This window comes from Mobula birostris, chromosome 7 (assembly GCF_030028105.1).
Source record: "Mobula birostris isolate sMobBir1 chromosome 7, sMobBir1.hap1, whole genome shotgun sequence".
In the NCBI taxonomy this organism is placed as follows: Eukaryota; Metazoa; Chordata; class Chondrichthyes; order Myliobatiformes; family Myliobatidae; genus Mobula; species Mobula birostris.
Window position 1 is genome coordinate 69,130,364 of NC_092376.1, and position 27,410 is coordinate 69,157,773.

The window sequence follows — 27,410 nt, forward strand, 5'->3', positions numbered from 1 at the left end:
GGTACATCTCACTCCTGTACAGCCTCTTGTCACATCTAAAATTCTGCCAACAATGGTTGTGTCATCAGCAAATTTGTAGATGCTGTTTGAACTATGCACAGCCACATAGTTACAGGTGCAGAGAGCTAAGCACACATCCCTGTGGGGCACCAGTGTTAATGTCAGTGAAGTGGAGATGTTATTTCCAATCCACAAAAATCGTGGTTTTCCAGTTAGGAAGTTGAGGATCTAGTTGCAGAGGGTGGTACAAGGCCTAGGTTCCGTAGATTTTTGATCAGTTCTGTGGGAATGATGGTGTTAAATGCTGAGCTATAGTCAATAAACAGCACCCTGACATACGTATTTGCATTGTCCAGGTGATCCAAGGCTTCGTGTAGAGTCATTAAGATTGCATCTGTGGTAGACTTATAGTGGCGATAGGCAAATTGCAGTGGGTCCAGATCCTTACTGAGACAGGTGTTGATTCTAGCCTTTGCCAGCCTCTCAAAGCATTTCATCACCATAGATGTGACTGCTTCTGGACAATAGTCATTGAGCCTGCTCACATTGCTCCTCTTGAGCACTGGTATAATTGTTGCCCTTTTGAAGCAGATCTCATCATATCCTGTCAGCTACCACATGAACATACCTCACCATGACCAATTGAACATAACCCTTTTCATCACCTTTCGACTTTTGCTCCTGATGCTTTGAACTTGATCCAGACTTTGAAGTCCAACCACTACCCCCTTCCCCACTATTGTTTGACCACACTGACCCAATCCCAAATTCAGATGTGATGGACTTATTTTTCTTACGCCAGATGAAAGACATTGCAGTGCCCAACTTGTAACACAAAAAATTGTGATTAAATTCACTGTCATTTAATACTGCAACTTAATTCATATTTGTGCTAAGGATGTAATTATTTTGCCTATTTGTATATTGCTACTTGTCAAGGTTGTAATTTAATAATGTTCTCTTATCTTTCTTTGTATCTGCCTTTTAGGTAACTACACACTGAGAGTTGACTGTAGCCCATTACTCAACCAGTTGGTTTATAACTTGACTAAAGAGGTAAGGAACTATTCACTCCCAGAATTCGGTTGTATAGTTTGAAATGTTTACTGAGTGTCTAAGGAATTTGTTGTAAATCATTTTTCTTACTGAAAGATTCAGTATATGGAGACATTGTGAAGTATTTCTGAGAGTGCAATGCTGAGGTGGAAAGTTTAGATACCATGCAACTCTTTGGATACAGCCAATATGTTTCCAATTGGTGTTTTCCATTTTGTACTCATGAAAAGAGGTTTCTAAGGGCACATCAGCAGTGTAGCTGGTTAAGTATGGAACTGGATTGAAAACTATGGAGGTTAAAGATCATGATGATGGTTCCACAGTTTGAATAGTAGAATGAGATAGAGAAACAACTTTCCTGTAAATTTTTTTTTGAAATGCAGAGTTTTCAGGTATATGCTTTGTTAAAAAATAATAATAATAATGAAGTAGACAAGCACTGCCTAGTAGTTAGAGGACACAGAAGAGCAATAAATGAACTTTGACATAGCTATTGATGGAATTGGATTCAGGAATTAATGGATTCATACTTATTCATTATTGCATATGGAAAATAAGGACTGTAGCATGGGAATATTGTTTAATACGAATATGAATAGATATGATATATCATGTGTTGAGACAGAATTGAGGACTGCAAATCTGCCTGGAAGAGAGCATGAACAATGAGATATAAATATATAGTTAACTCTTGTCAAATAAAACCTTAATTGTAAAGAGCATTTCAGTTTTTCATGTGCAGTTTTAAATACAATATTAAACCTTATTGCGGTTCATAAGACAGGTGCCCCTTAACTACTTGGCTTACGTGAAGATTTTAAAATGAAATTTGACATCTGAATTTCAAAGGGGGTATAACGTGTTCTAATAGGACATATGAGTTTAAATGTCTGCATTTAGCAGACCATTTTGTACTCATGACCATGGTTTTAATATATCTGGTGAGATTGACACAAGTACCTACTGGATTATCTCTAAGTAGCTGGGTGTGACATTTGTGGAGCAAATTATGTAGATCCTATGCATCCACCCTCACTGCTGATGTGGAACTGGGCCAGATACAGGTTGGTCGTAGCTGGGTCAGGTAAAGGCTTGGAGTCCACCTCACCCACTTCTGAAGTAAAATGCTAGAATCTTTTAGGAGGTGAAGCCACATCTGATGTGACCTTTTATTCTGCCCTTCTCTACCCCAGTTGCACCCCATGCCTGCACCTTTCTTGCCTTCTGTAATAGATGAATCCAGACTTCATTTCCTCTTCCGATCTCCACCTTGAATATTTATTGGGGGGGGGGGGTGTCCTTGACAAACAGAAAATTATAGCCCACGCATGCCCTGATGCGTTGTGGCTGGGCTTTGTGGGTCACAATAAGACCACCACATAACACAAGATGCAGGGAGCAGCAGAGGCAGAATGGGGCCAAACTATTTCTGAAACCTTACATGTTGTATAAATGATAAATAAACAAAAGAAGTATTAAATGATAAATAAGTGAAAGAAGTAAAGGAAAAAATACTGTATGTTCTGCTGCAAACAACAACTCCCTTGTCCATTCGTCCCCCCCCATCCCTCCCCACTGATCTCCCTCCTGGCACTTATCCGTGTAAGCGGAACAAGTGCTACACATGCCCTTACACTTCCTCCCTTACCACCATTCAGGGCCCCAAACAGTCCTTCCAGGTGAGGCAATGCTTCACCTGTGAGTCGACTGGGGTGATATACTGCATCCGGTGCTCCCGATGTGGCCTTTTATATATTGGCGAGACCCGATGCAGACTGGGAGACCACTTTGCTAAACATCTACGCTCTGTCCGCCAGAGAAAGCAGGATCTCCCAGTGGCCACACATTTTAATTCCACATCCCATTCCCATTCTGACATGTCTATCCACGGCCTCCTCTACTGTAAAGATGAAGCCACACTCAGGTTGGAGGAACAACACCTTATATTCCGTCTGGGTAGCCTCCAACCTGATGGCATGAACATCGACTTCTTTAACTTCTGCTAGGCCCCACCTCCCCCTCGTACCCCATCTGTTACATTTTTATGCACACATTCTTTCTCTCACTCTCCTTTTTCTCCCTCTGTCCCTCTGAATATACCTCTTGCCCATCCTCTGGGACCCTCCCCCTTGTCTTTCTTCCCGGACCCCCTGTCCCATGATCCTCTCGTATCCCCTTTTGCCTATCACCTGTCCAGCTCTTGGCTCTATCCCTCCCCCTCCTGTCTTCTCCTATCATTTTGGATCTCCCCCTCCAACTTTCAAATCCCTTACTCACTCTTCCTTCAGTTAGTCCTGACGAAGGGTCTCGGCCTGAAACGTTGACTGCACCTCTTCTTACAGATGCTGCTTGGCCTGCTGCGTTCACCAGCAACTTTGATGTGTGTTGCTATATGTTCTGCTGATGGTTATGAAATTAAACTACTTAATGAAAAAAAATGCAATCCGCAATGTGTGGTGATAAGTGAAAATCCGAAGTTGCATGCCAGAGACCAGTCAGAAAATATGTGTAATCTAATTTATTTTACAATGACAGACCTATAACATGCCCTAGTGGTACATACATACAAACATACCTACTGGTGCTGTATCTCTGCCATACTGATGGTTTTTGCCCACTTATGCAATGCTCATTAGTCAGTAGGTAGGTGTGGTACACCTGTCCCTTGATCTGGATGGGATCAAAAGATTTAACCCTTTTGACATAATCAGTGGGTCTCTGGTTTCTGTTCTGTGCACCTTGCTTAGTCTGTCCCTGAATATGTTCTTAGTTTCTGAACCTTCTGCGTTGAGTAAGAAGATAAATGAGTTAAAATTTAAGTAGCACTTCAAGTCATTTGCATCCTCCCTGGCAGCTTGGCACTGCTATGAAATTGAAATGATATAGTCTCAATAATGTTTGATATCACAAACTTGTTCTTAACAATCCTCCAGGCATTTACTTCTAGTACAAATTTCAGTTCCTTTATCAAGATGGCCTCTTGCTCCAAATAGTTTCAGCAATAGATCCATCTTGGTTGTTCTTTATTGATTGAATCTTCACCATGAAATTGAACCAATGCCTTGAACTTGGAAGATCTTCTGTTCCCAAAAATTCAGGAAAGGACCTTCTAATCTTGTATCAGATAAACAACCCAGGGTTTGACCTTATCAAACTTCTATACTTATGAATTGGCTGTTTCTGACAGAAGACTAATGAAAGAATGTGAAAGTGCTGAAATAAAGGATTCAATTTTGCCTTCCTTCAGATGCCAAGCCCTGATGATGGTTTTGAGGGAAAATCCCTTTACCAGAGTTGGTATGAGAAAGATCCTTGGACAGAATACAAAGAAGCTCCCAGGTCAGACAGAAATGTTTTTCCTCCACTTTTCCTTAATTTATGAATTGTGAGGGAAAATCTGTTGCTGCTGGAAATGAATGGTCTGGAATGGATACTTCTGAGCTTATATTGGTCTACAGTGTCATGTAGAAAAACTTGATTAATTCACCCATTTGAATAATTATTCATTGTTCCCAGCCTGACTTAACAGGGGGTTCTGGGAGGTTGATGTTCTTGCATTTGAAGGAGAGGGGGATTTGGGGGTTGATGTTCTTGTTTGTTGGTATATTTGTGTGGGGAGAGAGGGATTTGGGGGCCAGTGTTCTTGTGTTTGGTGCGGGGGGATTGGGTTTGGGGTTGTTGATCTTGATGCCATTCTTTTTCATGCAGGGGGTGGGTTTGCTATTTCACGCCAAACTGACTTCCATGAGTTTTCTTTTGTTTCGTGGCTTACTGGAGAAGAAGTCTCAAAGTTATGTACTGCGTACAGTACATACTTTGATAATAAATGAATCTTTGAACTTTAAAACATTTTGCAAAGAGGTACTTCTAAGGATAACTATAATGTTAAGGTGTAGGTAAGAATGGGAGAAAATTAGAACATGTGGAACTAAACTCCATGCTTAATCAGCAACACTGTACAGGCTTCAGGGGGTTACTGCATGTTAAATACCATTAGATCCCTAAACTTTAGAGAACCCAGTTCAGAAGCAGAGTACAATAAGCAGCCACAAACATTGTGCAGTTAATATTACTTAAGATGAATTGCAGTGCTTTGCAGAAAGAGACAGTTTGTTCGATTGCCAGTTCTGAGGTAGAGCAATCAATTAGTTCCATTGATCCTCTTTCCTTCAATTAAACTAATTTCTTTATTGCTTCTTACAAGTGAATCTTTATGTTTTCAACAAGTTCAAATCATTGCAGGTATTTGTAGGCTTTCAATGTGTCCCTGGCTAGATCCATTTAATCTATTTCATCTGGATTCAGACTTTTCTGTTAATGGGAATAGTTTCACATCATTTACTCTTGAATTTAAATATTTCTATTTTTAAAATATAGAACAGAACAGTTTCTTCAGCCATGTTTTGCTGAACTAATTAAGCTAATGATGCCTAATTAAACTAATTTCTTCTTTCACATCTCTTCATTCCCTATGTATTCATGTGACTATCCAAGAGCCTTTTAAATGCCTCCATCAAGACTAACTTCAGCATCTGCCACTCGAGAAAACAACCCTAGTTTGTCCAACCTCTCGAAATAGCACTTGTCTTCTACTCCAGGCATTTGTCTATCAAAACTCTTCTGCACTCTCTTCAAAGTTTTAATATTCCTTCTTGTAATTGGGTGACTTGATTGTATGCAATACTCCTCATGCAGCCTAAACAGCATTTTATAAAGCTGCAACATAACTTCCTGACTTTTAAACCCAAAGCCTGAACTAATAAAAGCAAGCATGTCATGCACTTTCTTTATCACCCTATCAGTTTTTGAAGCCATTTTAAGGGAGTTATGGACTTGGACCTCAAGACCCTTTTGTATATTGGTGCTTTTAAGAATCCTGGCGTTAACTGTGAACTTCCCCTTTACATTTGATCTCCCAAAATGTAAAGGCTCGTACTTTCCCATATCAAACTCCATATGCCATGTCCCTGTTCATATCTGCAACTGATCTATTTTCCACTAAATTCTTTGATCTTCTACGCTATCCACAATGTCTCCACTATTGGTGTCTTTATGCTATTCGGTCTTATTCAATTGCCTCATGGTTTAGTCTACTCAAAGGTGAACCTGCACCACTAACAAACCTCCAGACCATTATGGGCATTTCATTTACACATTTACCCCATATTCACTACAGTGATCATTCTCTCTTGCAAGGTAAAGCTGTTTAAAACCACATTCTGGAAAGATGTGTACATTGCCCATAAGTTCAATTATCTGGAGGAGATGGTACGGGTAATCATAGACTTAGCTGCTAGTGCCCGTGGTAATTTGGAGATCTGAGGATGTTTTTATATCCAGTCATTTGCTTTGTATCCCACTTCTTGCCTTTTGCTCGTTTATATCCATGTTGTATGATCGCACCTTCGATAATTATCGTGTCCTGTGGCCACTCGAGCAGGCTTCTGCAGTGAAGCCTGCCCCGCGATGAAAAGGAGGATATTACATTTGAGTCCAGGGCCATGCAGAGTAAGGTTGTACATCATTTTAGGTCCAGGAGCCTCCGGAGAGAAGACTGGTGGCCTTTCGTGTGCAGAGGCTGCTGAGTATATACATGGTGGGCCAGTGCTTGAAAGCTGACCAGGAGCCTGTAGGAACTCTCCAGCTCCAGCCTTGAATCCACAGCTTTACATGGAACCTGGTTCCCAACCTTTCAACATCAAGGAGAGGCTACACTGGAAAACACTGAACTCCAGCACCATTCCACTGTCAGCAGAAGCTCTGCACTCTGTACGATGCAGTACCCTTGCACTCTGATCTGTAGCAGGCTGCTTAGCTAGCAGATGCGCTGTTGCATGGGTGTAGTAGTAGTTGAGGTATTCTACCTGCGAGTTCAGCCATTTGGAGGAGGTGGTGCTGGAGACATGACAGCCTATAGCTTGGGGGTTCAGGTCTAGAACTATTCATGATTGTCCTTTACAGCAGCTAACCCCACCCTAGTGAGCAATGTTTGTCCAGCTCAGCTGCATCACAGTAAGAGCATGGATTGTATGTAGAGACACAGGAGAAGACATGGCAACTGGATTTATAAAAAGGCATTAGTCTGTAATGGAACACACTTGCTCTTGTCTGTATGTGTAGAAATGTTTGCCTTGTTGGATGACTTGGTTCTGGCTGTTACAATTTGTGCAGTAGGGAGATTGAGATGAGAGGAATGACAAAGTGAGACTGTTACAAAGTCAAAGCCAGATTTTCTTCATTGGTTATCGCGGCTCAGTGATATGCATACCAGTTAGTGCTCACCCTCATTTGCCATAGAGGCTGGTGGCACAGAGCAGGGCTTGAGGAAATCCTCAGGATGTAGTGTGGGAGAACTCCACCGTAGGGAATCAGCAAGCGCATAGGAAAGAAGCAGTAGATTTCCACAAGAGGATGATGTGTGCTTTGGTGTCGTCTTAGTGATGTTGAAATATCCATCAGTACTTTGCCCCTGTCAAGTTGTTTCAGGAGTTTTCTGCTTAGCTGGAAACTGTCATGACTTGCTGAAACTGTGTTGGGCTGCTGAATGGGTGTAGTGCTTCATGCAGATCACAGTGTAGCAGGTTCCTTCCTTCCTGCTGGACGGGGCAGAGCAGATGAGGAGTGGCAAGCTCATAGCTCCACCGGCCTGGCTCCAATCCCAGTTTCCAGTGCTGTCAGTCGAGAGCTTGCACATTCTCCCTGTGACCACATGTGTTCTCTCCAGGTGCTAGGCTTTCATCGTGCATCCCAATGAGGTGGGTTGATAGGTGAATTGCTTGCTGTAAATTGGTGTGTGTACAAGTGAGTGGTGTAATCCAGGGGAAGAGAGTGGGCAGGTGAGTGTTGTAATCCAGGGCGAGTGAGTGATGGAATCTGGGGGAGGGGTGGGCAGGTGAGTGTTGTAATCCAGGGGAGTGAGTGGGCAGGTGAGTGTTGTAATCCAGGGGAGTGAGTGGGCAGGTGAGTGATGTAATCCAGGAGGAGAGAGTGCGCAGGTGAGTGTTGTAATCCAGGAGGAGAGAGTGTGCAGGTGAGTGTTGTAATCCAGGGGGAGAGAGTGTGCAGGTGAGTGTTGTAATCCAGGGGGAGAGAGTGTGCAGGTGAGTGTTGTAATCCAGGGGGAGAGAGTGTGCAGGTGAGTGTTGTAATCCAGGGGGAGAGAGTGTGTAGGTGAGTGTTGTAATCCAGGGGGAGAGAATGTGCAGGTGAGTGATGTAATCCAGGAGGAGAGAGTGTGCAGGTGAGTGATGTAATCCAGGAGGAGAGAGTGTGCAGGTGAGTGATGTAATCCAGGAGGAGAGAGTGCGCAGGTGAGTGTTGTAATCCGGGGGAGCGAGTGCGCAGGTGAGTGTTGTAATCCGGGGGAGCGAGTGTGCAGGTGAGTGTTGTAATCCGGGGGAGCGAGTGCGCAGGTGAGTGTTGTAATCCGGGGGAGCGAGTGCGCAGGTGAGTGTTGTAATCCGGGGGAGCGAGTGCGCAGGTGAGTGTTGTAATCCGGGGGAGCGAGTGCGCAGGTGAGTGTTGTAATCCAGGGGGAGCGAGTGTGCAGGTGAGCGGTGTAATCCAGGGGAGCAAATGTGCAGGTGAGCGGTGTAATCCAGGGGGAGTAAGTGTGCAGGGGCAATTGATAAGAAATTAGAAGAGGTTTTAGGGGAAATGAGTAGGGGATAAGATTGCTATGTGAGCAGGCATAGTCTTGATGAGCTGAGATACCTCCTAAATAATTACCAGTTTTTAGAACGATACGACAGGAGGTAGAGAATTTGTCAGTATTTTTGCAGATGTAGAGGACACTCTTGCGATCGTGGCCTGATCCTTACAAATTATGGAATGACTTTAAAGTAAGGAGATAGAACACACTAGGGGTTCATTTGGGGATCCGATAGCTCCAAGTCTCCTTTCTGGATCTTTTGGAAGGTTATAATCCATGTTCTGGCTGGACATAGAGCAGCCACATCCAAACATGCTGATATGCTTGAACAGGGCAGTCTGGTCACTGCTGTCTAGATTGTTTTGGAGGTTAAGGTCAGGAAGAATGTGGCCTATATCTTTAGAGGCAGTAATGAGTGCATGGCTGAGACACTTCCTGTTGAGAATAACAGATCTCAACAAGTTCTGCATTAAGCAACCTCTACTTGCAGCTGTGTTGCTACCTGAGAGGTGAAAGTGGGATCCAAGTCTCAGCCCCCCCATTCGAAACCCACCAATAACATGGCTAAAGCCTTCGTTTCTTCCACAAGTTACCATTACCTCCCAAATTACTGATCAAGATTTGTGTCCTTAATACCAATGAGCTTTTCTGCAAATAATTCATGACTCCTTTTAAGTAATTTAAGCACAGATTGTCTCTGTGGTTCATGTCCGTTTTCCTATGTATTAGACCACAGTGATAGCTAATTGCATACAAAGTGAATCAGTTTCACAGTGAGAAGACAATTCAACCTTGCATGTGGATTGCCATTAACCCTGGGCACTCTGTACTTCATGGAAATGTGCACCATTAGCTCCCATTTGCAGGCAGGTACTGGGTAATCTATTTTTACCTACAGTTTAGTTGAAGTTATGCAATTGAATAGTTTTCTCTCCCATGTTTATCAGGTTAACATAGGCCAAAGTTACAGATTGCGTCTGTGTTAAACCCGTATTGGTTTGCTTTTTTTAAACAAAAAATTGGGTCAATCTTGAAAAGTGGATTGGGATTTGCATGTAAATCTAGGGTTTTATCATTCTGATTAATTTATCTGAATCATCAGCAAATTAAAAATGCTGAAGCACAGATGGTCCATTGGCAGAAATGAATTATATTGATGAAGTGACATTCTGCCACAGCAAATTGTAAGGCTAAGCAACAGAAAAAGTGACTGAGTACAGTTGACTACATCAATTTGTTACTTCTATGTAGCAAGGATAAATATCGGTGCCCATCCATTCCTGAATTAGTATATAAACCTCCTGCATGCTATTCAACACAACTGTGTTCAGAATTACTTTGTTGTGAATATTATTTTGGAAAATAAAACTTTAGGGAGATAAATTGGATGGATATGTGGTGCCCAGTTAACCTGCACCCAACTGACAGAACAAGACCATGCACAAGATTTGATCCTGATTTAGCACTAGGTCAGTGCTAATGGAACTACCTATTGCCATGGACACCAACTTTGTGAATGGCTGATAGATGTTCAGTCACCTGCATAGACTTAAGCTAGATTGACCTATTGAAGTGGAGGCGTCTTGTGGCCGCAGAGATCAATCGTTTTAGCACAAGAGATGCTGGACTTAAACACAAGCAATTGAAGCTTTTACAATGGAAGAGAGGAGGAGGGTGCCATCTAGCTGCAGGCATCTGGAAATCCTCAGAATGAGAGGAATCATCATTCAGGTCAATGTAAGGAGTACACTGGGGGGGGGTGCGGAGAGGGTGATAAATGAAGTGTTGCAAACAGATCAGCATTCATAGATGTGGTTAGGATTAGTTAGGGAACCCCTGACATGATGCATCTTTAAATGTTACCAATTGCATCACTACCTGGGACAGAGATTTATGCATCACATCTCCATCAATGACCTATCTAATTGATGAGAGGATGTAGATGTAACAATTTCCCACACTTGTAAGAACTCCAAACCTCAAATCAGTATCCCAGCCTGCAAACACAACAGTTAATCAACCACAATAAGCCCATCACCTAAACACATTGTGGGACGACAATACACTTCACTCTTTCTTGCCAAGAGCTGGGGACACAAGTGACCATTGCATGCAGAAATGAGATGCTGATCATTGGAAATCTGAAGACTATGACCATATTGGGAATATAAGAATATATTCTCTATTGAGAATCTAAGAGGCAGTAGTATACTTACATTAATCATTTGTTTCATACCACAGTCTTCACATAAACTCTACACTAAGTCACTTGCAAAGACTACTAGGCAGCAAACCATATCTGATTTAGGAATGAAAGTGAGCCAGGTTTAGATATCAGCTTTATGATCTGTGATTGTTCAACATGTATACATTCAGGTTAATGTGATATTCAAATACAAGAAACTTAAAACAGCTGTTGTGATTCTGGATTTGAGTACAGCTGACGTTGATAGAGATATCCATAATGAACTGGACAAATCTGTTAACAAAATGCAATTGAGGGTTGTGGTGAGGGTACTCAGGAAGAAAACAAAACACCCTAGGAAAACAGAGAAGTGAAGGAAAGCAACAGGCAAAAGTCAGCACGACTTGTGGCTGTTTACAGTGTTATGGGGAGTAGGAAAAGATAATCACAGAAGAAACTGAAGCAATAAGGAAAGGAAACCTGCAATGGGTATCAATTTCAACATAATTCCATTTTTATCAAGAGGCATTATGGATAGCATTAAAACAGATTTTTTATTTGGAGACAGAGTGCAGAACAGTCCCTTTTGGCCCAATGAGCCACACTGCCCAGCAACTCACCTAAGCCTAATTAGGCTAACCACAGGATAATTCACAATGACACATTAACCTACTAACTGGTACATCTCTGGCATGTGGGGAAGAAACCAAAGCATCCAGAGGAAACCCATGCGCTTAGGAGAATGGCATATAAACTTCTCACAGGCGGCATCAAAATTCAACTAGCACCCTGAGATGCAGTATTGCCATGAAAATTGCTATGCTTTTGTGGTTTGTAAATGGCAGGCTTGTTTAAGGGGTCTTAGTTTGATTTTCGTTACGATACAGGGAGAGGAAAAATTTGCTAAACAGAACAATATGGACTCAAAGACAGAGGCTCACTTGGCCGGCACAAGCAATGCAACAGCGATGAAACAAATAACGCTAGAAAGTGACAAATCCCCACGAACAAACAGATGACTGCCATCCCAGGGCTTAAAATGATACGGCAGACTATAATGCATATTCCAAACTATAAGCTTCAAAATTTCCTATGACTATCCATTCGTTGACTCCCAAGTCATTTTGCAATTGACTGCTATTTTCACAGCATTTTGAACGTTTTAGCCTTCGTAGGGCCAAACTAAAGGATCACGTATTTTCCCACATCAATATCTTTTTGCTGGAGTTTTTTCTCTTCAAGGCATGCATCTTGGAAGTTTAATGCTGCATCCATAATGCTTACATTATACATTTTGGTATCATCAGAAGACATGGCTTTTCATCCCATAATCTAATTTATTTGTAAGTAGATTTTAATGGTTGTGACTCCACTACCACTCATTATGGGATATTAGTAGCCATATCCTGCTGATGTAATCCCATGACTGTTATCTGTGTTCTCCCTCTCTCCTCCATCGCATTCAGGTTTAACTGATCTGGTCAGAAATCCTAAGCTCCCAATTGCTCACTCTCTAATTATTATCTTCGAGTAGTTTATTAACCACAGACATAAGGCTAACTGATTTCTCTCAATATTATATAGCAATGTTTGATTCAAGAGAATTTTGAAGATGCATCTCAATATAACCTTCTAATATCCTCATCTAATTTCTTCAGAATCTGGGACTGAAAACATCCTGTCCATTATGATTTACAACTCTTTCATAAATTGTTTTTGTTTTCACTGATATTTAGCTTGTATTAATTCCAGTATGTCTCCTTCCTGCTTGTTCACCTCAGAATGGCTGAGATTCTGTTCATTTCCTGTTGCAGTCTGACAGAAGATGAAGTCTTTTGGAGTAGAGAGTACCAGCAGACACGTTGTTGCAGCATTGTGCTTGCAGGCTGTGAAATGTAATGTCTGTCCCCTCCACATACTTAAATGCAGCAGTAGAGATATTAATGCAAACCTTAAAATATTACTCTTGCAGTTCTAACTTTATTCTTCACCTGCAGCCGTGGCAGCTTTACATTCGATATCTCCAAGAGCACTGTTGTACTGTAGCAGAATATCCTAGAGCTGAGAAGTATGAATGGAAAGTGCTTCCTAAGCCCCCCACAGGATAACTACCTGCACATTACAACACAATGTTGTTTATTTTAGAACTTTATGTACTGTACCCAGTAACTTTGCTATATTTTACACTTTGTAAACATTCAATCATTGTTAGCCTGTTATTTTAAACCCCCTTTCATGCTGAATCTAATATGGAGACACGAGAGATGCTGGAATTTGGAGCAAGGGAAAAAACAAACTGCTAGATGAATTTGAGTCTAGCAGCTGTTATAGGCAAGGGGATGATCACCATTTTGGGTCGAGACCCTACGTCAGGACTGAGAACATAGAGGGAGGATAGCCAGTAGGTGAAAGGGAGGGGCGAATCAGGCTGCTAGGCAATAGATGAAGTCAAGAGGGGAAAGGGTAGACCAGTTTCAGGTGTGTATCTTCCTTTGGGGGAAGATTTTTTGTTTCTGTATTGCCTGTGTGGATCAGCGCTGCTAGTGATATTATAGCTCCTGGCCAGAATGGAAATGATTGATTAACTCTCCTGCTGGTTGAGCTTGGCGAACACACTGCTAAAAGTAACTGGGATTGATTTAACCTGGATATTTTGATTTATACTTTTAAACAGAAGGATGCAATAATTAATTAGCTTCTATCTTCCACAACAGTTTTCACCTTGTCAGTTACTGTTAATGAACTCTCTTAATCAAAAGCTAACAAGATGTGTAATCAATAAAATCGTTGATGGAACTTGATATTTCTACACTGTGCCATGATTTGCCTTAAAAACAATGTATTTTCTCCTTTTAAATATCTCGTTCATTAGTTTAAACAGTGAGATAAGTATCACAGACTGAAGTGAGGTTGATTCAATATTTGGTTCACAAGAGAGTTTCCTACTAGAAAGTTGTAGAATATAGCATATGAATTTGCACTAAATGCATTGCAAACTGGGGCATTTTTAATGGAGTTCTTGTAAGATGTGTTTATTCATGTTACAGTTCTAATTTGTTAACATGCATAGGATAAGAAAACTAGGATCAGGCAGTGACTTTGAAGCTTTCTTTCACCGACTTGGCATTACAGCTGGCCGTGTGCGATACACAAAAAACAGAGTGAGTATGTGAAATACAGACAGAGTTTTATTCTGTTTTACATGAGTGTTTAATATGTGGTCCATAGTGAAAATCTGTTCAATTATGAATATGAAACCTGATTGAGGCCAATGCGAGCCTAATGATTTGGTCGACTTTGATACCAGAATCTAACCCATATTTGGTTGGTTTCAAGTTGCAGAGAGTATAGCTGAGGGATGCATAATATGGGGAATATCTATAATTGAGTGTGGCTAGGGATATCATGATGAAAGGCTGTTGATGAATCTGCTGGTTGATGAGGGCACCTCGAGAGATTGAATACACAAGCAAAAGTATGGAGTTTAGAGATGTAAGAAATGCCCAGCAGGTCAGGGTATGTTAGCAGAAAGAAAACCAAGTCTGTATTACATGCAAACAGAACCAGGTTTAATATCACCGGCATAGGTTGTGAAATTTGTTAACTTTGCTAACTTTGCAGCAGCAGTACAGACATCCCATCTCTCCCGGAAGTTCCGGAAGTCTCCTGCATGTTAATAGTGGCTCCCTGATGCCTGCAAATTATATACAATATCACGGAAATCAATTTTTTTGAGAGCGAGCGAAAGAAAGCAAGAGAGAGCGCGAGAGCGACCACGCGCAAGAGAGAGCGAGAGAGAGCAAGCGAGAGAGAAAGCAAGTGAGAGTGCTTGAGAGCACGCGAGCGACAGAGAGAGAGAGAGAGAGAGCGAGCAAGAGCGCGCCATGGCAGAGTGTTCCAAAAAAAAGTATAAAACGTACGTCACCCCAGGCTACACTAAAGTGTACCCCTGCCTAATAGGGGTCAAAATAATGACAGTGTTGCTCGCTGCACTGTTTGCAACAGTGACTTTTCTATTGCCCATGGTGAGTTAAGACTGTAAAAGACATGTTGAGGTGAGCTTAACAGGTGTCATTTGTTCATTAGCATAGCTAACGTTATTTAAACTAGCTGGCCAGCTGTTAAAGAGCTACCCTATTGCAGACATCCCACCTGTCTTGCAAATTGATGGTGCTACCTCCCTGAAATGAGTTTTTGCAGGGTGGGATGTCTGGCAGTACAATGCAATACATAAGTATAGAAAAAAACTGAATTACAGTTAAAGTGTATTTAAGTTAAAGTAGAGCAAAAAACGGGGGTGGGGGGAGAGTAGTGAAGTAGTGTTCACAGGTTCAATTACCATTTAGGAATCAGATAGCGAAGGGGAAGAAGCTGTTCCTGAATTGCTAAGTGTATACCTTCAGGCTTCTGTACCTCCTTCCTGATGGTAACAATGAGAAGAGGGCATGTCCTGCCTGGGTGGTGGGGGTCCTTAATGATGGGCGCTGCCTTTTTCAAATCCAGTCAGTTTTCATGCAAGGAGTCCAAGTTACCTGAATTTTTTCCCAATAACTTCCCACCCCTTCATCCATTCTGACCTTGCCCTGTCACTGATATTCCCTTTGCCCTTTCTGTCTCTTCCCCATTCTCTTGACATGATAAAACAAGCCAGCTTTCTTATTTTCCAGTTCTGACAAAGGGTCTTTGACCTGAAATATTAACACTGTTTCTCTTTCCCTTTGCCTGGCCCATTGAGTGGTTCCAGCACTTTTTTTGTTGTCTAGCAACGCCAGATATTTTGATCTTTCATATATATTTGGTCCCGAACCTGGTCAGGGTGGCAGTGCTTTTACTATTCTTCTCTGAGATAACAGAATAGTTAGATAGAAGTTGTTATTTTGAATGTATTTTCTAAAAATAAAATTTATACTTCAGTTTTGCAATATGGCCTGTGAAATTTATATCCTGGGATCCATCTGCACTGCCTGTTGCATTGAGCTTCATGTTTGGGTATCACTGATTCCTGATCCTCCTCCATTGAGGTGTGGAGTATAGCAGAGCATCCCTTGATTTTCAGCAACACTTTTTTGGTCAAAGAAATGCCAGCGGAATTTGCTTTCATTTTGAAATCCTGGCCTTTTTTACAGAGACTCACACCAGATGACTTTCCACTGATTTATTTTAAATGGATGATTAAAGGAACACAGTGACCGTGTTTTTGCCCTGTGCAAACCATTATATGGACAAAAATTGACCAGCTAATTTAGTTTTCTGATGCAATCAACTGGGAAAGGTGCAGCCTTCATCCATAATTTGATAATTTACATTTATAGTTCAGGATAGCTGAGTATGGGGATAAATTTGGTTGTAAAGTGCTCCTCATGATGGGTTTCCATTTATTACTGAGTGGTTTCCATTCCTTGTGTTGCTGCAATTTTTTTACTTCATAATCTTGATCCACTGGAGCCCACTTGCTGTTTAGTTTTATTCGATATCCATTCTGCCATGCACCATTTTACATCTTCTATTTCTCACCTGTCTTTTCATTTTCATCACTTTCTGTGCTAGTCATTTGAAACCCTGCTGGTTTCCTTGGCTGTGTAAGTCTAGAGAATACACACTCCTGTAATGTATTGTGTGAGTATTCGTAGCGTCAGAGTGCGTATGACGTCGGGACGTTGTGGAGAAGTATAAAAATGGAAGTCTGATGAATAAAAGTGGTTGTTCAATCTGCAGCGGTGTCCGAGTCACAGCAATATTACATGGTGTCAGAAGTAAACGTAGGGGGAAAAAAGGAAGAGAAGACATGTAAAAGATGTCACAGTTACAGCTACTGTCAAGTTTAAGCCTACAAGGTAACCTTGCTGAGAACTGGAAAATATGGATCCAGAAGTTTGAGCTGTTTTGCACCACTAGCGGCGTAGCTGAAAAGATGGAGAAAGTGCAATGTGCTATGTTTCTGCATGTGGCGGGAGAAGAGGCAATAAAGGTTTGCAACACGTTTGTCTTCCAAGATGATGAGCAAGATAAAATTGAAGTGTTGAAAAAGTTTCAAGATTACTGCGAACCAAGGAAAAAACCTACTGTACAGCCGACTCAGGTTTTTCACGAGGGCTCAAGGACCAATAGAGACCATAGACGCCTATGTAACAGATTTGAAGAACAAGGCAAAAGACTGAGAGTTCGGACAACTGCATGACTCTTTAATACGTGACAGGATTGTATGCGGCATACGAGATGATCAAGTGGGAGGCAGGCTATTGAGAGAGGCGAATCTTACATTAGAAAGGGCGATTGATGTTTGCCGTGCCAGCGAGATCACGTCAAGTCAGCTTAAAGTGCTCAATGAAGAGGCTGAAGTGCACAAAATAAAAACTGAAAACTGATAGGAGTAGGACAAAGCCAGCTCCACAGAATGATCAAAAGGAAGTTAACTGAAACAGATGTGGTTATAAACATGGATACAGAAAATGTCCAGCCTTTGGTCAGACATGCAAGTTATGCCAGAAAAGAAATCACTTTGCAAAGATGTGCAAATCGAAGGAGGACGCAAGGAAAATACATGTGTGGAACAGAGTGAGGGCAACAGTGACATGTTCATTGGCACAGTTGAAGTGGAACAGGAGGTATGCATCAAGAATATTGACAATGCAGAGATGGAAGATGAAGATGATTGGACTCAAGATCTGATAATTAACAGGAAAGTGACATTTAAGCTTGACACTGGGGCAAAGTGCAATGTAATGTCAGCAGAAACATTCGACTCACTGGACATCAGAGGAAGACTGGAAAAATCCACCTGCAAGCTTGTTGCATATTTCAGCCACAAGATGGTGCCACTGGGCAAAAAAGCACTCACCTGTGTGTACAAAGGTCAAAAATACAAGATCGAGTTTGAAATAGTACAGCAATATGTTCCAGCAATACTGGGCAAAGCAACATGCACAAAGATAGGCCTGGTGAAGCGAATCTATGGTGTTGAAAAAGAAAATGACATTCTCAAAGACTTTGATGACTTGTTTTCTGGATTAGGATGTTTACCAGGGAAGCACCATATTCAGATTGATCCAACTATTGCACCAGTCGTGCATGCCCCGAGAAAGATTCCAGTAGCTCTCAGGGATCAAGTAGTGGAGGAGCTACACAGAATGGAACAGATGGGAGTCATAACAAGACAAATAGAACCGACCGACTGGGTGAATAGTATGGTGACAGTGGTCACAGAAAAAAAGATGAGGATTTGCATGGATCCACAAGATCTCAACCAAGCCATCAAAAGAGAGCACTATCCGCTGCTCACGGTTGAAGAGATTGTCTCCCGCATGCCTAATGCAAAATACTTTTCAGTATTAGACGCAAATCAAGGTTTCTGGAAGATCAAGCTGGATGAAGAAAGTTCCAAATTATGCACTTTCAACACGCCCATAGGGAGATGTCGTTTCCTGTGTCTACCCTTTGGGATTTCCTCTGCATCAGAGGTATTCCAGAGATCCGTGGCACAAATGATTGAAGGCCTGGATGGGGTGGTCAACATCAGTGATGATTTGCTGATATGGGGTGACACAATTGAGGAACATGATCAGAGACTGAGGAAGCTCCTGGAGAGAGCACGTGAGTACAACCTAAAACTGAACAAAAGTAAATGTAAGATCAGAACTACAGAGGTCAAATACATAGGTCATGTACTCAGTACTGATGGGCTAAAACCAGATGATGAAAAGGTCAGAGCTGTGGTACAGCTACCACCACCCAAAGACAAGCAAGAACTATTGAGGTTCATGGGCATGATTCAGTATCTTGCCAAATTCATTCCCAACTTATCAGAGGTCAGCGCTCCAATCCGAAAGCTACTAGAGAGCAACACTGAATGGCATTGGGAAGATGAACAAAAGAAAAGTTTTGACACATTGAAGCAGTTGGTTACCAATGCACCAGCACTCAAGTTCTATGATGTCAATAAACCGGTGATGATGTCTGTGGATGCCAGTTCGGACGGAATAGGAGCTGTTCTACTGCAGGATGGGAGGCCTGTGGTGTATGGATCACGAGCACTTATGGACTGTCAATGCCGATATGCTCAAATCGAGAAGGAATTACTTGCCATAGTTTATGGGTGTGAGAAGTTCCACCAATATGTATATGGCAAAGAAATCCAGGTTGAGAGTGATCACAAACCACTTGAGAGCATCTTTAAAAAGCCACTGCACCAAGCTCCCATGAGGCTGCAAAGGATGCTTCTCAGGCTACAGAGGTACACTCTCACAGTCACCTATAAGCCTGGAAAAGAACTGTACATTGCTGATGCTTTGAGCCATGCTTACCTCAAAGAGCAAAAGGAAGAGTTGCTAGGAAGAGAGCTGGAGGTCAACTGGGTTACACCTCAGCTACCCATCTGAGGGGAAGTTGAACATGTTCAGGAAAGCAACTGCAGATGATCCTGAAATGCAAATGCTAAGAGACATTACCATCAATGGATGGCCAACAGAAAGAAAAGATGTTCCAAAGGAAATGCAGAAATACTGGACATTTAAAGAGGAAATCAGCTATTCATCAGGACTAATGTTCAAAACGGCAAAACACATCGTACCAAACCAAATGAGACAGGAAATGCTCAACAGAATTCATGAATCACACCTGGGGATAGTGAAATGTAAAGAAAGAGCAAGGGACATTCTCTATTGGCCAGGCATGTCAAGTCAGATAGAAGACATTGTGCCTCAGTGTGCTGTCTGTAATGAAAACAAAAACAGCAATTCAAGAGAGCCTCTGCTTCCCCACCCACTACCAGGAAGACCATGGGAGAAGATTGGCACAGATCTCTTTCACTACAATGGTACAGAATATCTGCTTTGTGTGGACTACTATTTAAAATATCCGGAGATCACCAAGTTAAGTAACACGTCCAGTCAAGATGTCATTACCGCAATGAAGTCGACATTCGCAAGACAGAGCATTCCAGATATTGTTGTTAGTGACAATGGTCCACAATATGCTAGTGGTGAGTTCAGAGGGTTCTCAGAAAGCTGGGAATTTCAACATATTACTTCCAGTCCAGGGCACACTCAGTCTAATGGACAAGCAGAGAGAACTGTACAAACTGTCAAGAACATGCTCAAGAAGGCACATAGCAGCAACGGTGACCCTTACATTGCTCTGCTTGAATACCGTAACACACCGATTGAGGGTGTGGGGTTCTCTCCTGTGCAGCTGTTGATGGGACATCGTCTGAAGTCCAAACTGCCAACATCCACAACTCTACTGACTCCTGAAGGTAATGCTCAAGTACATGACAAGCAGAAGTACAAGCAAATAAAGCAAAAGAGCTACTATGACAGACATACGAGAGGATTGCCAGATCTGCATACAGGTGAAAATGTCAGAATACAGAGAGGGGACACTTAGCAACCAGCTGTGGTTGTGAACAGACATCAGCAACCAAGGTCCTTCATAGTTCGCACGCCGGATGGAAGAGTCTACAGGAGGAACAGGAAGCATCTGCTGAAGACAGGCGAGGGTGGGTTTCCAGGTACAGGTGCACAGGACATTTCCACAGATACAGACATAGAAACAAACGACACCAAGAGTGATGCAGACTGCAAAGACACAGAGGTCACTCGAGAGACTGACCCTGATGAAGGACAAGCACAGTCACAGTTGTATCACACACGGTCGGGAGACAAGTCAAGCTTCCAGCTAGATACAGAGACTAGACATGCATACAGGCTCTCACAGTTTGAGGCAAAGTCACACATGTCATAAGTTCCAAGGTGTGAAATAAAAGGTTTATTAGTCTATGTTAGTAAAAGAAAATACACTGCTGTTAGTATTGTAAGATACATTGCAGAATACAGTACAAGGTAAGATTTTTTTTAGCTTATGTCATGGTTGTTGCACTGTAAGAAGGACATACCTAGAGGCATTGTTTTGGTAATTCAGTGTTGTAAAAAGAAAAAAAATTTTTGAGAAGGGGGATTTAATGTATTGTGTGAGTATTCGTAGCGTCAGAGTGCGTATGATGTCAGGACGTGGGGGAAAAGTAAAAAATGGAAGTCTGGTGAATAGACATGGTCGTTTAGTCTACAGCGGTGTCTGAGTCACATCAATATTACAACTCCAGTCTCACTTGACCTGTGAGATTGAAACGGCTGGGCTCTCCCACCCCAAAGCTCGGTTTGTATGGATGTTGTGTAATTTGCTACCCTATTACAACTCAGTGCCAAGAAATAACAGACAACACACTGCATACGGTTAAAGGAATTATATTTAAGAATCTTAACTTGACTAAAAGGTTAGTAAAGAAAAGAAAGAAAAAAACAAAAATGGCCCCTTATAATTAAACAGTCAAAAGTGCGCAAGTTGGAACTCAACTCTTCCCAAAATTCATGTTCACCTTTGCTCAGTTGACTACAGCACCTTGCTCCATCGAATCATGGTCCCCCACCCGGTCAAATCCTACGACTAGTTCTCTCCAGTGTCTTCCCACTTCATCTCCCACCGAACAAAGGACCCAGTTCACATTCCAAAGCACCCATTATTTCTAACCATAACCCAAACACTGCTTCTACAGAAAGACCTTTCCCCGGGTGTTACACATTTAACCACCGATTTACAGAAGGGGGAGAAAAGAAAAAAATGAATCAATTTTTGCCAATCTTTAGCAGATATAAAATGGTCCTGAGACAGTAAGTTGATCTTTCACTCCTTGTAGGTGCTCCTGCACGATTGCAACATTTTCTGTATTTATTTGTCACAAAACTTTGCAAGTGTGAATTGATGAATTCCTGGCAAATGTCTTTCATAATGAACTTTACTGTCACTAACATTAGTTAATAGACTTGGATATTCTTGTCTTTTGCAGAAAATTGACAAATACAGCAACTACCCAATGTATCATACTGTGTATGAAACATTTGAGTTGGTGGAAAAGTTCTATGACCCATCCTTTAGAAAACTGCTTACGGTGGCCCAGATAAGAGGAGGATTAGTTTATGAGTTAGCGGACTCTACCATCATACCTTTTGACTGCAGGGATTATGCTGAAGCTTTGAATGAATATGCAAAAGTAATTTATGAGCAAGCAAAGCAGAATCAAATGCAGCTTGACAAGTATCAAGTTGTCTTCGGTGAGTATAGACAACCTGTGTTGCAGGAGAGTGACATTCCTAGGAAATGGTCCATATCATGGTTTTGTGTTATGAGGTGCTGCCTCGTCTGCAAGTTCAAAAGAAATGGCTGATTTACATTTTTCACATAAATTTCATTTGAGTAAATTCTTATTTCTTATTCCAGACATTGATATTTATTTGTAAATTCTGAAAGGGCAAATTTGAATTGCCCAAGCTGCTATAATATGTGGTGTGTTTGACTGTATGTGGTTTGACTTACAGTTTAAGATGGCATTACCGAAGACCTGTGACAGCTTACATGTGGTTCGAAAGCAAAGGAATTTGATTAAAAGCATTATTACTAACACTTTTTTTTTTTGAAGTAAATTGTGGTAAACTATCACGGCAAACAATGAAGAGACAGGTGAGGGCAAGAGATGTGTCCTGCTGCTGCGCTGCAAAATCGATGTACAGTCGGCCTTCCTTATCTGCAAGGAATTGGTTCTGAGACCCCCCGTGGATACCAAAAAACTTGGATGCTCAGGTGTCTTATTTAACCTGTCTCAGTGCAGGTGGACTTTAGGACCCAGGGCAGTACAGGACCTGCCACCCTCAGTGTTTCTGTTCTGTTGACTTATAATACCTAATACAATATAAATGTTATGTAAGTAGTTGTTATACTGTATTGTTTAGGGAATAATGACAAGAAGAAAAGTCTGTACATGTTCAGTACAGACGCAACCATCGTAGCTCTTCTGGGAAAGCTGATCCTGATTCTCTCGTGATCTTTAAGTTCTTGAGGCTATAGCGCTTTACATAGCCAGCCATCCCTAGCATTAACACTTGCACGAATTTCAGCTGCTTCCTGCTTTATTGTACGAATGCTCAATTCGTTCTTACCGACCTTACGGCCCACTTCGGAATGTGACATGCCACTTTTCAAAAGATCTAATATTTCTAATTTCTCAGTGAGGGAGGGCACTTTATGCTCCCTGTTGGCCTTTGAGGAATTACTTTGACCACGTAACCGCTTTTCAGGATAAGGAGGGCCGACTGTACTTTGAATTGGAGCCACGCTGGTTGGAGGGAACGAATCGGAGGGGAGAAGAAAAGACTGAGGAGTTCCAATAGCCATACAACTTATCTGGGTACGAGTGTGGATCTCTCTAAGTACTAAGCCAATTTGGTGAGGTCGAGAATGGCTTTTTTGGCAGCGAAATCCAGGTCTGAAGTGAATCGCTGGGCAATACACTGTTTGACAATCTAAACACTGGCCTGGATAGACTGGAAAGCCATGGTATTGAGAGTTGGATGAAGTTGGATCGCTTTAAGTGCCAAGCTGAAATGGAGAGGTTGAGAATAGCTTCTCTGGCAGCGAATCTGGCCGGAGCAATTTGCCGTGCTGGGACCCAGGTCCTAGTGAGAGGTTCGGACAATTTAAACGCCAGCCCAGATAGTCAGGGGGCTCCTCTCTCCATGACACTGCCCCTGGCTGCTGTACATCATGTCTACGAACTTTGTGGCGACTTGCCCCACTAACATGATGAACTGAATACAGAGGCTTTGGGCCTGCTCCAAGCTGCTCCGAAGATTTGGATCTAAGGACTCAATACGGTTTGGAATGCTATTGTTGCTTCTATTGCTTGTGTGATTTGTTTTTTTTCTCTTTCTCTGTGGGCACTAGGGGTTGGTATTATTTCAAGTTCCTTGCTGTGTGACTGCCTGTAGGGCAAACAAATCTCAAGGTTGGGCAGCATCTATAGGAAGAGGTACAGTCGACGTTTTGGGCCGAGGCCCTTCATCCGGACTAACTGAAAGAAGAGCTAGTAAAAGATTTGAAAGTGGGAGGGGGAGGGAGAAATCCAAAATGATAGGAGAAGACAGGAGGGGGAGGGATGGAGCCAAGAGCTGGACAGTTGATTGGCAGAAGGGATATGAGAGGATCGTGGGACCCCATCTGTTATTGCCCATCCTCTGGGCTTCCCCCCTCCCCCTTTCTTTCTCCCTAGACCTCCTGTCCCATGATCCTCTCGTATCCCTTTTGCCAATCAACTGTACAGCTCTTGGTTCCATCCCTCCCCCTCCTGTCTTCTATCATTTTGGATCTCCCCCTCCCCTCCCACTTTAAAATCTCTTACTAGCTCTTCTTTCAGTTAGTCCTGATGAAGGGTCTCGGTCCAAAATGTCGACTGTACCTCTTCCTAGAGATGCTGCCTGGCCTGCTGCGTTCACCAGCAACTTTGATGTATGGTGCTTGAAATTCCAGCATCTGCAGATTTCCTTGGGTTTGCGTTTTTAAAATCTCAAGGTTGTATAATTTATACAATTCTTTGATAATGCACATTGAATCTTGTATGTTTGTATGATGGAGAGTACTCTGTAAATGCACTCCTTACATGTGCATTCACTCACATGCAAACATTGTCTTGTCATGCTGTTGTCGTTGCAGTGAGTGTACACACTTCAGTGTCTTACCCAGTTTATTCTCTTAATTAACCCATTAGTTTCTCTCTGTATTGCTACATGTATTCAGAGTCAGACACTAAAGTTTATTTTAATTTCATTCTTTGTTTGTACTTGACTGTTGAGTGTGCGATGGCGTGAGCATTCTGCTGTTCTGTCTCTCATCAGTCCCGTGGCATCTGCTGGGTCCTAAACCACAATACACAGTGGATATTCCATTTCTTTAGTAATGGGAATGTGTAAATGTGTACATGTTACTTGTATACTGTATTTAAGGTAGATAATTCTGTTTAGTTTGTAATATGATTGTAACTACATTGTGGGGTGCATCATATTCTAATTCATGTGTAGTCTTAAGTTAACTTTGTTGGTATGTCCTAGTGCCGAATATAAGAATCTCATCACGAGAGAGAGAGAGAGAGAGATGCGAGTTCACACTGGATAAGAATAAGTACAGAGCTATTTTTTTTTTTGTAGATATCTTTTTGTAAATATTGGCATTTTTCTTCTCACTATTTTCACTAATTTGCACAATTTTTTAAAGTTTGATTTTTGAGATACTAATAAACTCCCTTGCACTGAAGTGCTAAGCAACTCCAGCCATTTTTTCTTACATCATAACCCACTTTTCTAACAGTTTATCACTGATGTTAATTATTTCAGTTAATGGATTTTGTGCAGTTCCTGTCCCAAGTACAATAAATCTAAATTTCCTACATATTTGACTCTATACGCAAGGCATTTTCAATGTTTAACGTTGTATATGTTATTCTTTGGAAGTTGAAGCACTGAGTTATTGGTAGCCTACTGATGATTGTAGTTTGGATCATTAATAATGATTATTTGCATGTCATTTTGTCACTTAACACATTTGTTAAACAGTTCCTTAATGCTTTTAATAGTTGATATGCAGTGAATCATGTTGTAAATCATTAATGCATGAATTACAATCAAAGTTATTTTCACTGAGCTGACATTTATTCATTGCTAATGATACCTAAGGACAAAATAGCTTAACAGCTCCAGAGAAATTTGCCTCTTGGCTACCATTACTAAACCCATACACAAGTACTGTATTAGCCACTGGTTGCATTCTCTGCTTGTCAAGGAAAAAAGTGGGTAAATGTATCAAAGTAAGCACAGTCAAAACATGTTTTTATGCTGACCTATTCTGAATTTCTCCTTTGATCTGTCTGAAAGATGACCGCAGAGCATCCACCTAAGGCAATAGTAGGACTTTGCCACTTTATTATAATTTAAGATATTGAATTATTACCCTAGTCTATATCATTATAAATTATATCTCCACCCCAAAGATATTGGCAATGTTTAATTACAGAATTCCAGAAAGATTGTAGCTTGGGAGGAAGCTGTTTGTCTGATTGAATCTCTGCTATTTTATTTCCAATCAATTAAAATCTAATCATTTAAATGCTCTGCAGTAAATCAAATGGACATTAAAAGAAGAAAATGTTAAGCATACTTAACAGCTGGGTAGCATCTATGGAGAGAGAAGATCAAGAGTTGACTTTTCAAATCATGCAAGATTATTGCCCTGAAACATGAACCATTTTGATATTAAAATATTCTGATGCTGTTGACTCTCACCATTGTTTCAATGTATATAGAACAGTGAATGCTATTAATATTGCTAAACATGAAAACAGAAATTTACTGTCCTGGCTGCCAAGAGACTTGGGAATTGAAATACTTGGATATGTATAAAGTTGCAGAAATGAGGTCCAGTAATAAATTACACAGGAACACAGTTTAGTGGACAAGTAAATTCTGAAAGGCACTGAATTGTAATTATTGTCAAACAACTTTTGTGGCACTGAAAATTAACATTTGTTTTACTAATATAGGGTCTGGTTACTTCAAGCTTTCCTGCCAGAGATGTTAAAACAACAAAACATATTATTCTATCTATTTGCTCCATCTTATGATTATACAAGCTTGAATCTATGTTAAAGTTAAACTCAATTTTATGTGTAGAGTTTAACAGAGACACTAGCAACAATGAAAGTGATTTACTTCTATTTTCAATGAGGGTAAAGTTTTAAAGTAATAAGTTTCATTTAATTAAAAGTGCATTCCCTGAAATTAATTTATTTGCAATTATATTTCAGACTCATTGTTCTCTGCTGCACTTAATTTTACACGTGTTGCCATGGAGTTTCATGAACGATTAAAAATGATTGATGCTAGCAAGTGAGTTTTAAAACAGAATGAATGAAACTGAAGTTCAAGTTATCTTTTATCCCCTTTCTCTGTTATTGTTCCATCTCTTACCACATTTCCTTTATGCCCCTATTCTTCAATAAGGCAAACCCTGGATTCTGTTCGTCACTGGCCGTCATCCATTGTGATTTAATGGACAAATTGGAGTGAGATCTTACACTGTTTTCATTGCGTGATAGCCTACATAAAGCTAAAAATAAATACACAGTTCAGTATTGGCCCACTGTCTGGAGTTCCATGAGCTGAGCCTGCAACTGTGGAATGTATGAATTCATAGATATGAAGAGAGAATAAAAGCAAATGTTTGAATTTAATCAGGCCTGATGAATGAAGGTGAGGGCTAATTACTGAAAGGAAAATAAGAGTATGCACAACAATTTATTGACCATTTTTAATGATTGCCCTGATGAATGGTCTTGGCCTGAAGCATCGACTGTTTATTCATTTCCATAGATGCTGCCTGACCTGCTGAGTTCATTCAGCTCTGGATTTCCAGCATCTGCAGAATCTCCTGTGTTATTGATCATTTCAGATAGGTTCTGGAGTATAGACCTTGAAGTGAGAATTGTTCCACAACAGCATCCACATAGGTGTAATTTAAAGCAGAGGTCCTATGTGTTCTTTTATTGTAAGCATGGCTGTCCTGATTGCCAGGTTTACAACCTTCAGTTTCTCACTGACTCCACTCTTTTGAGTCCCACTCACCTGCCAATCTAGTATAAACACACTC

At 41.3% G+C, this 27,410-nt stretch overlaps 1 protein-coding gene across 1 annotated transcript in view; it reads left to right on the forward strand.

Annotated features, from left to right (window-relative positions):
• The window catches only part of naalad2 (N-acetylated alpha-linked acidic dipeptidase 2), a 104,563-nt gene that overhangs the window by 69,323 nt on the left and 7,830 nt on the right, over positions 1–27,410 (forward strand). The window contains exons 13-17 of the mRNA XM_072264360.1: positions 989–1,056; positions 4,304–4,395; positions 13,963–14,053; positions 21,730–21,994; positions 26,569–26,650. Of these exons, the coding sequence (XP_072120461.1) occupies positions 989–1,056; positions 4,304–4,395; positions 13,963–14,053; positions 21,730–21,994; positions 26,569–26,650 (598 nt within the window). The remainder of the gene's footprint in view (positions 1–988; positions 1,057–4,303; positions 4,396–13,962; positions 14,054–21,729; positions 21,995–26,568; positions 26,651–27,410) is intronic.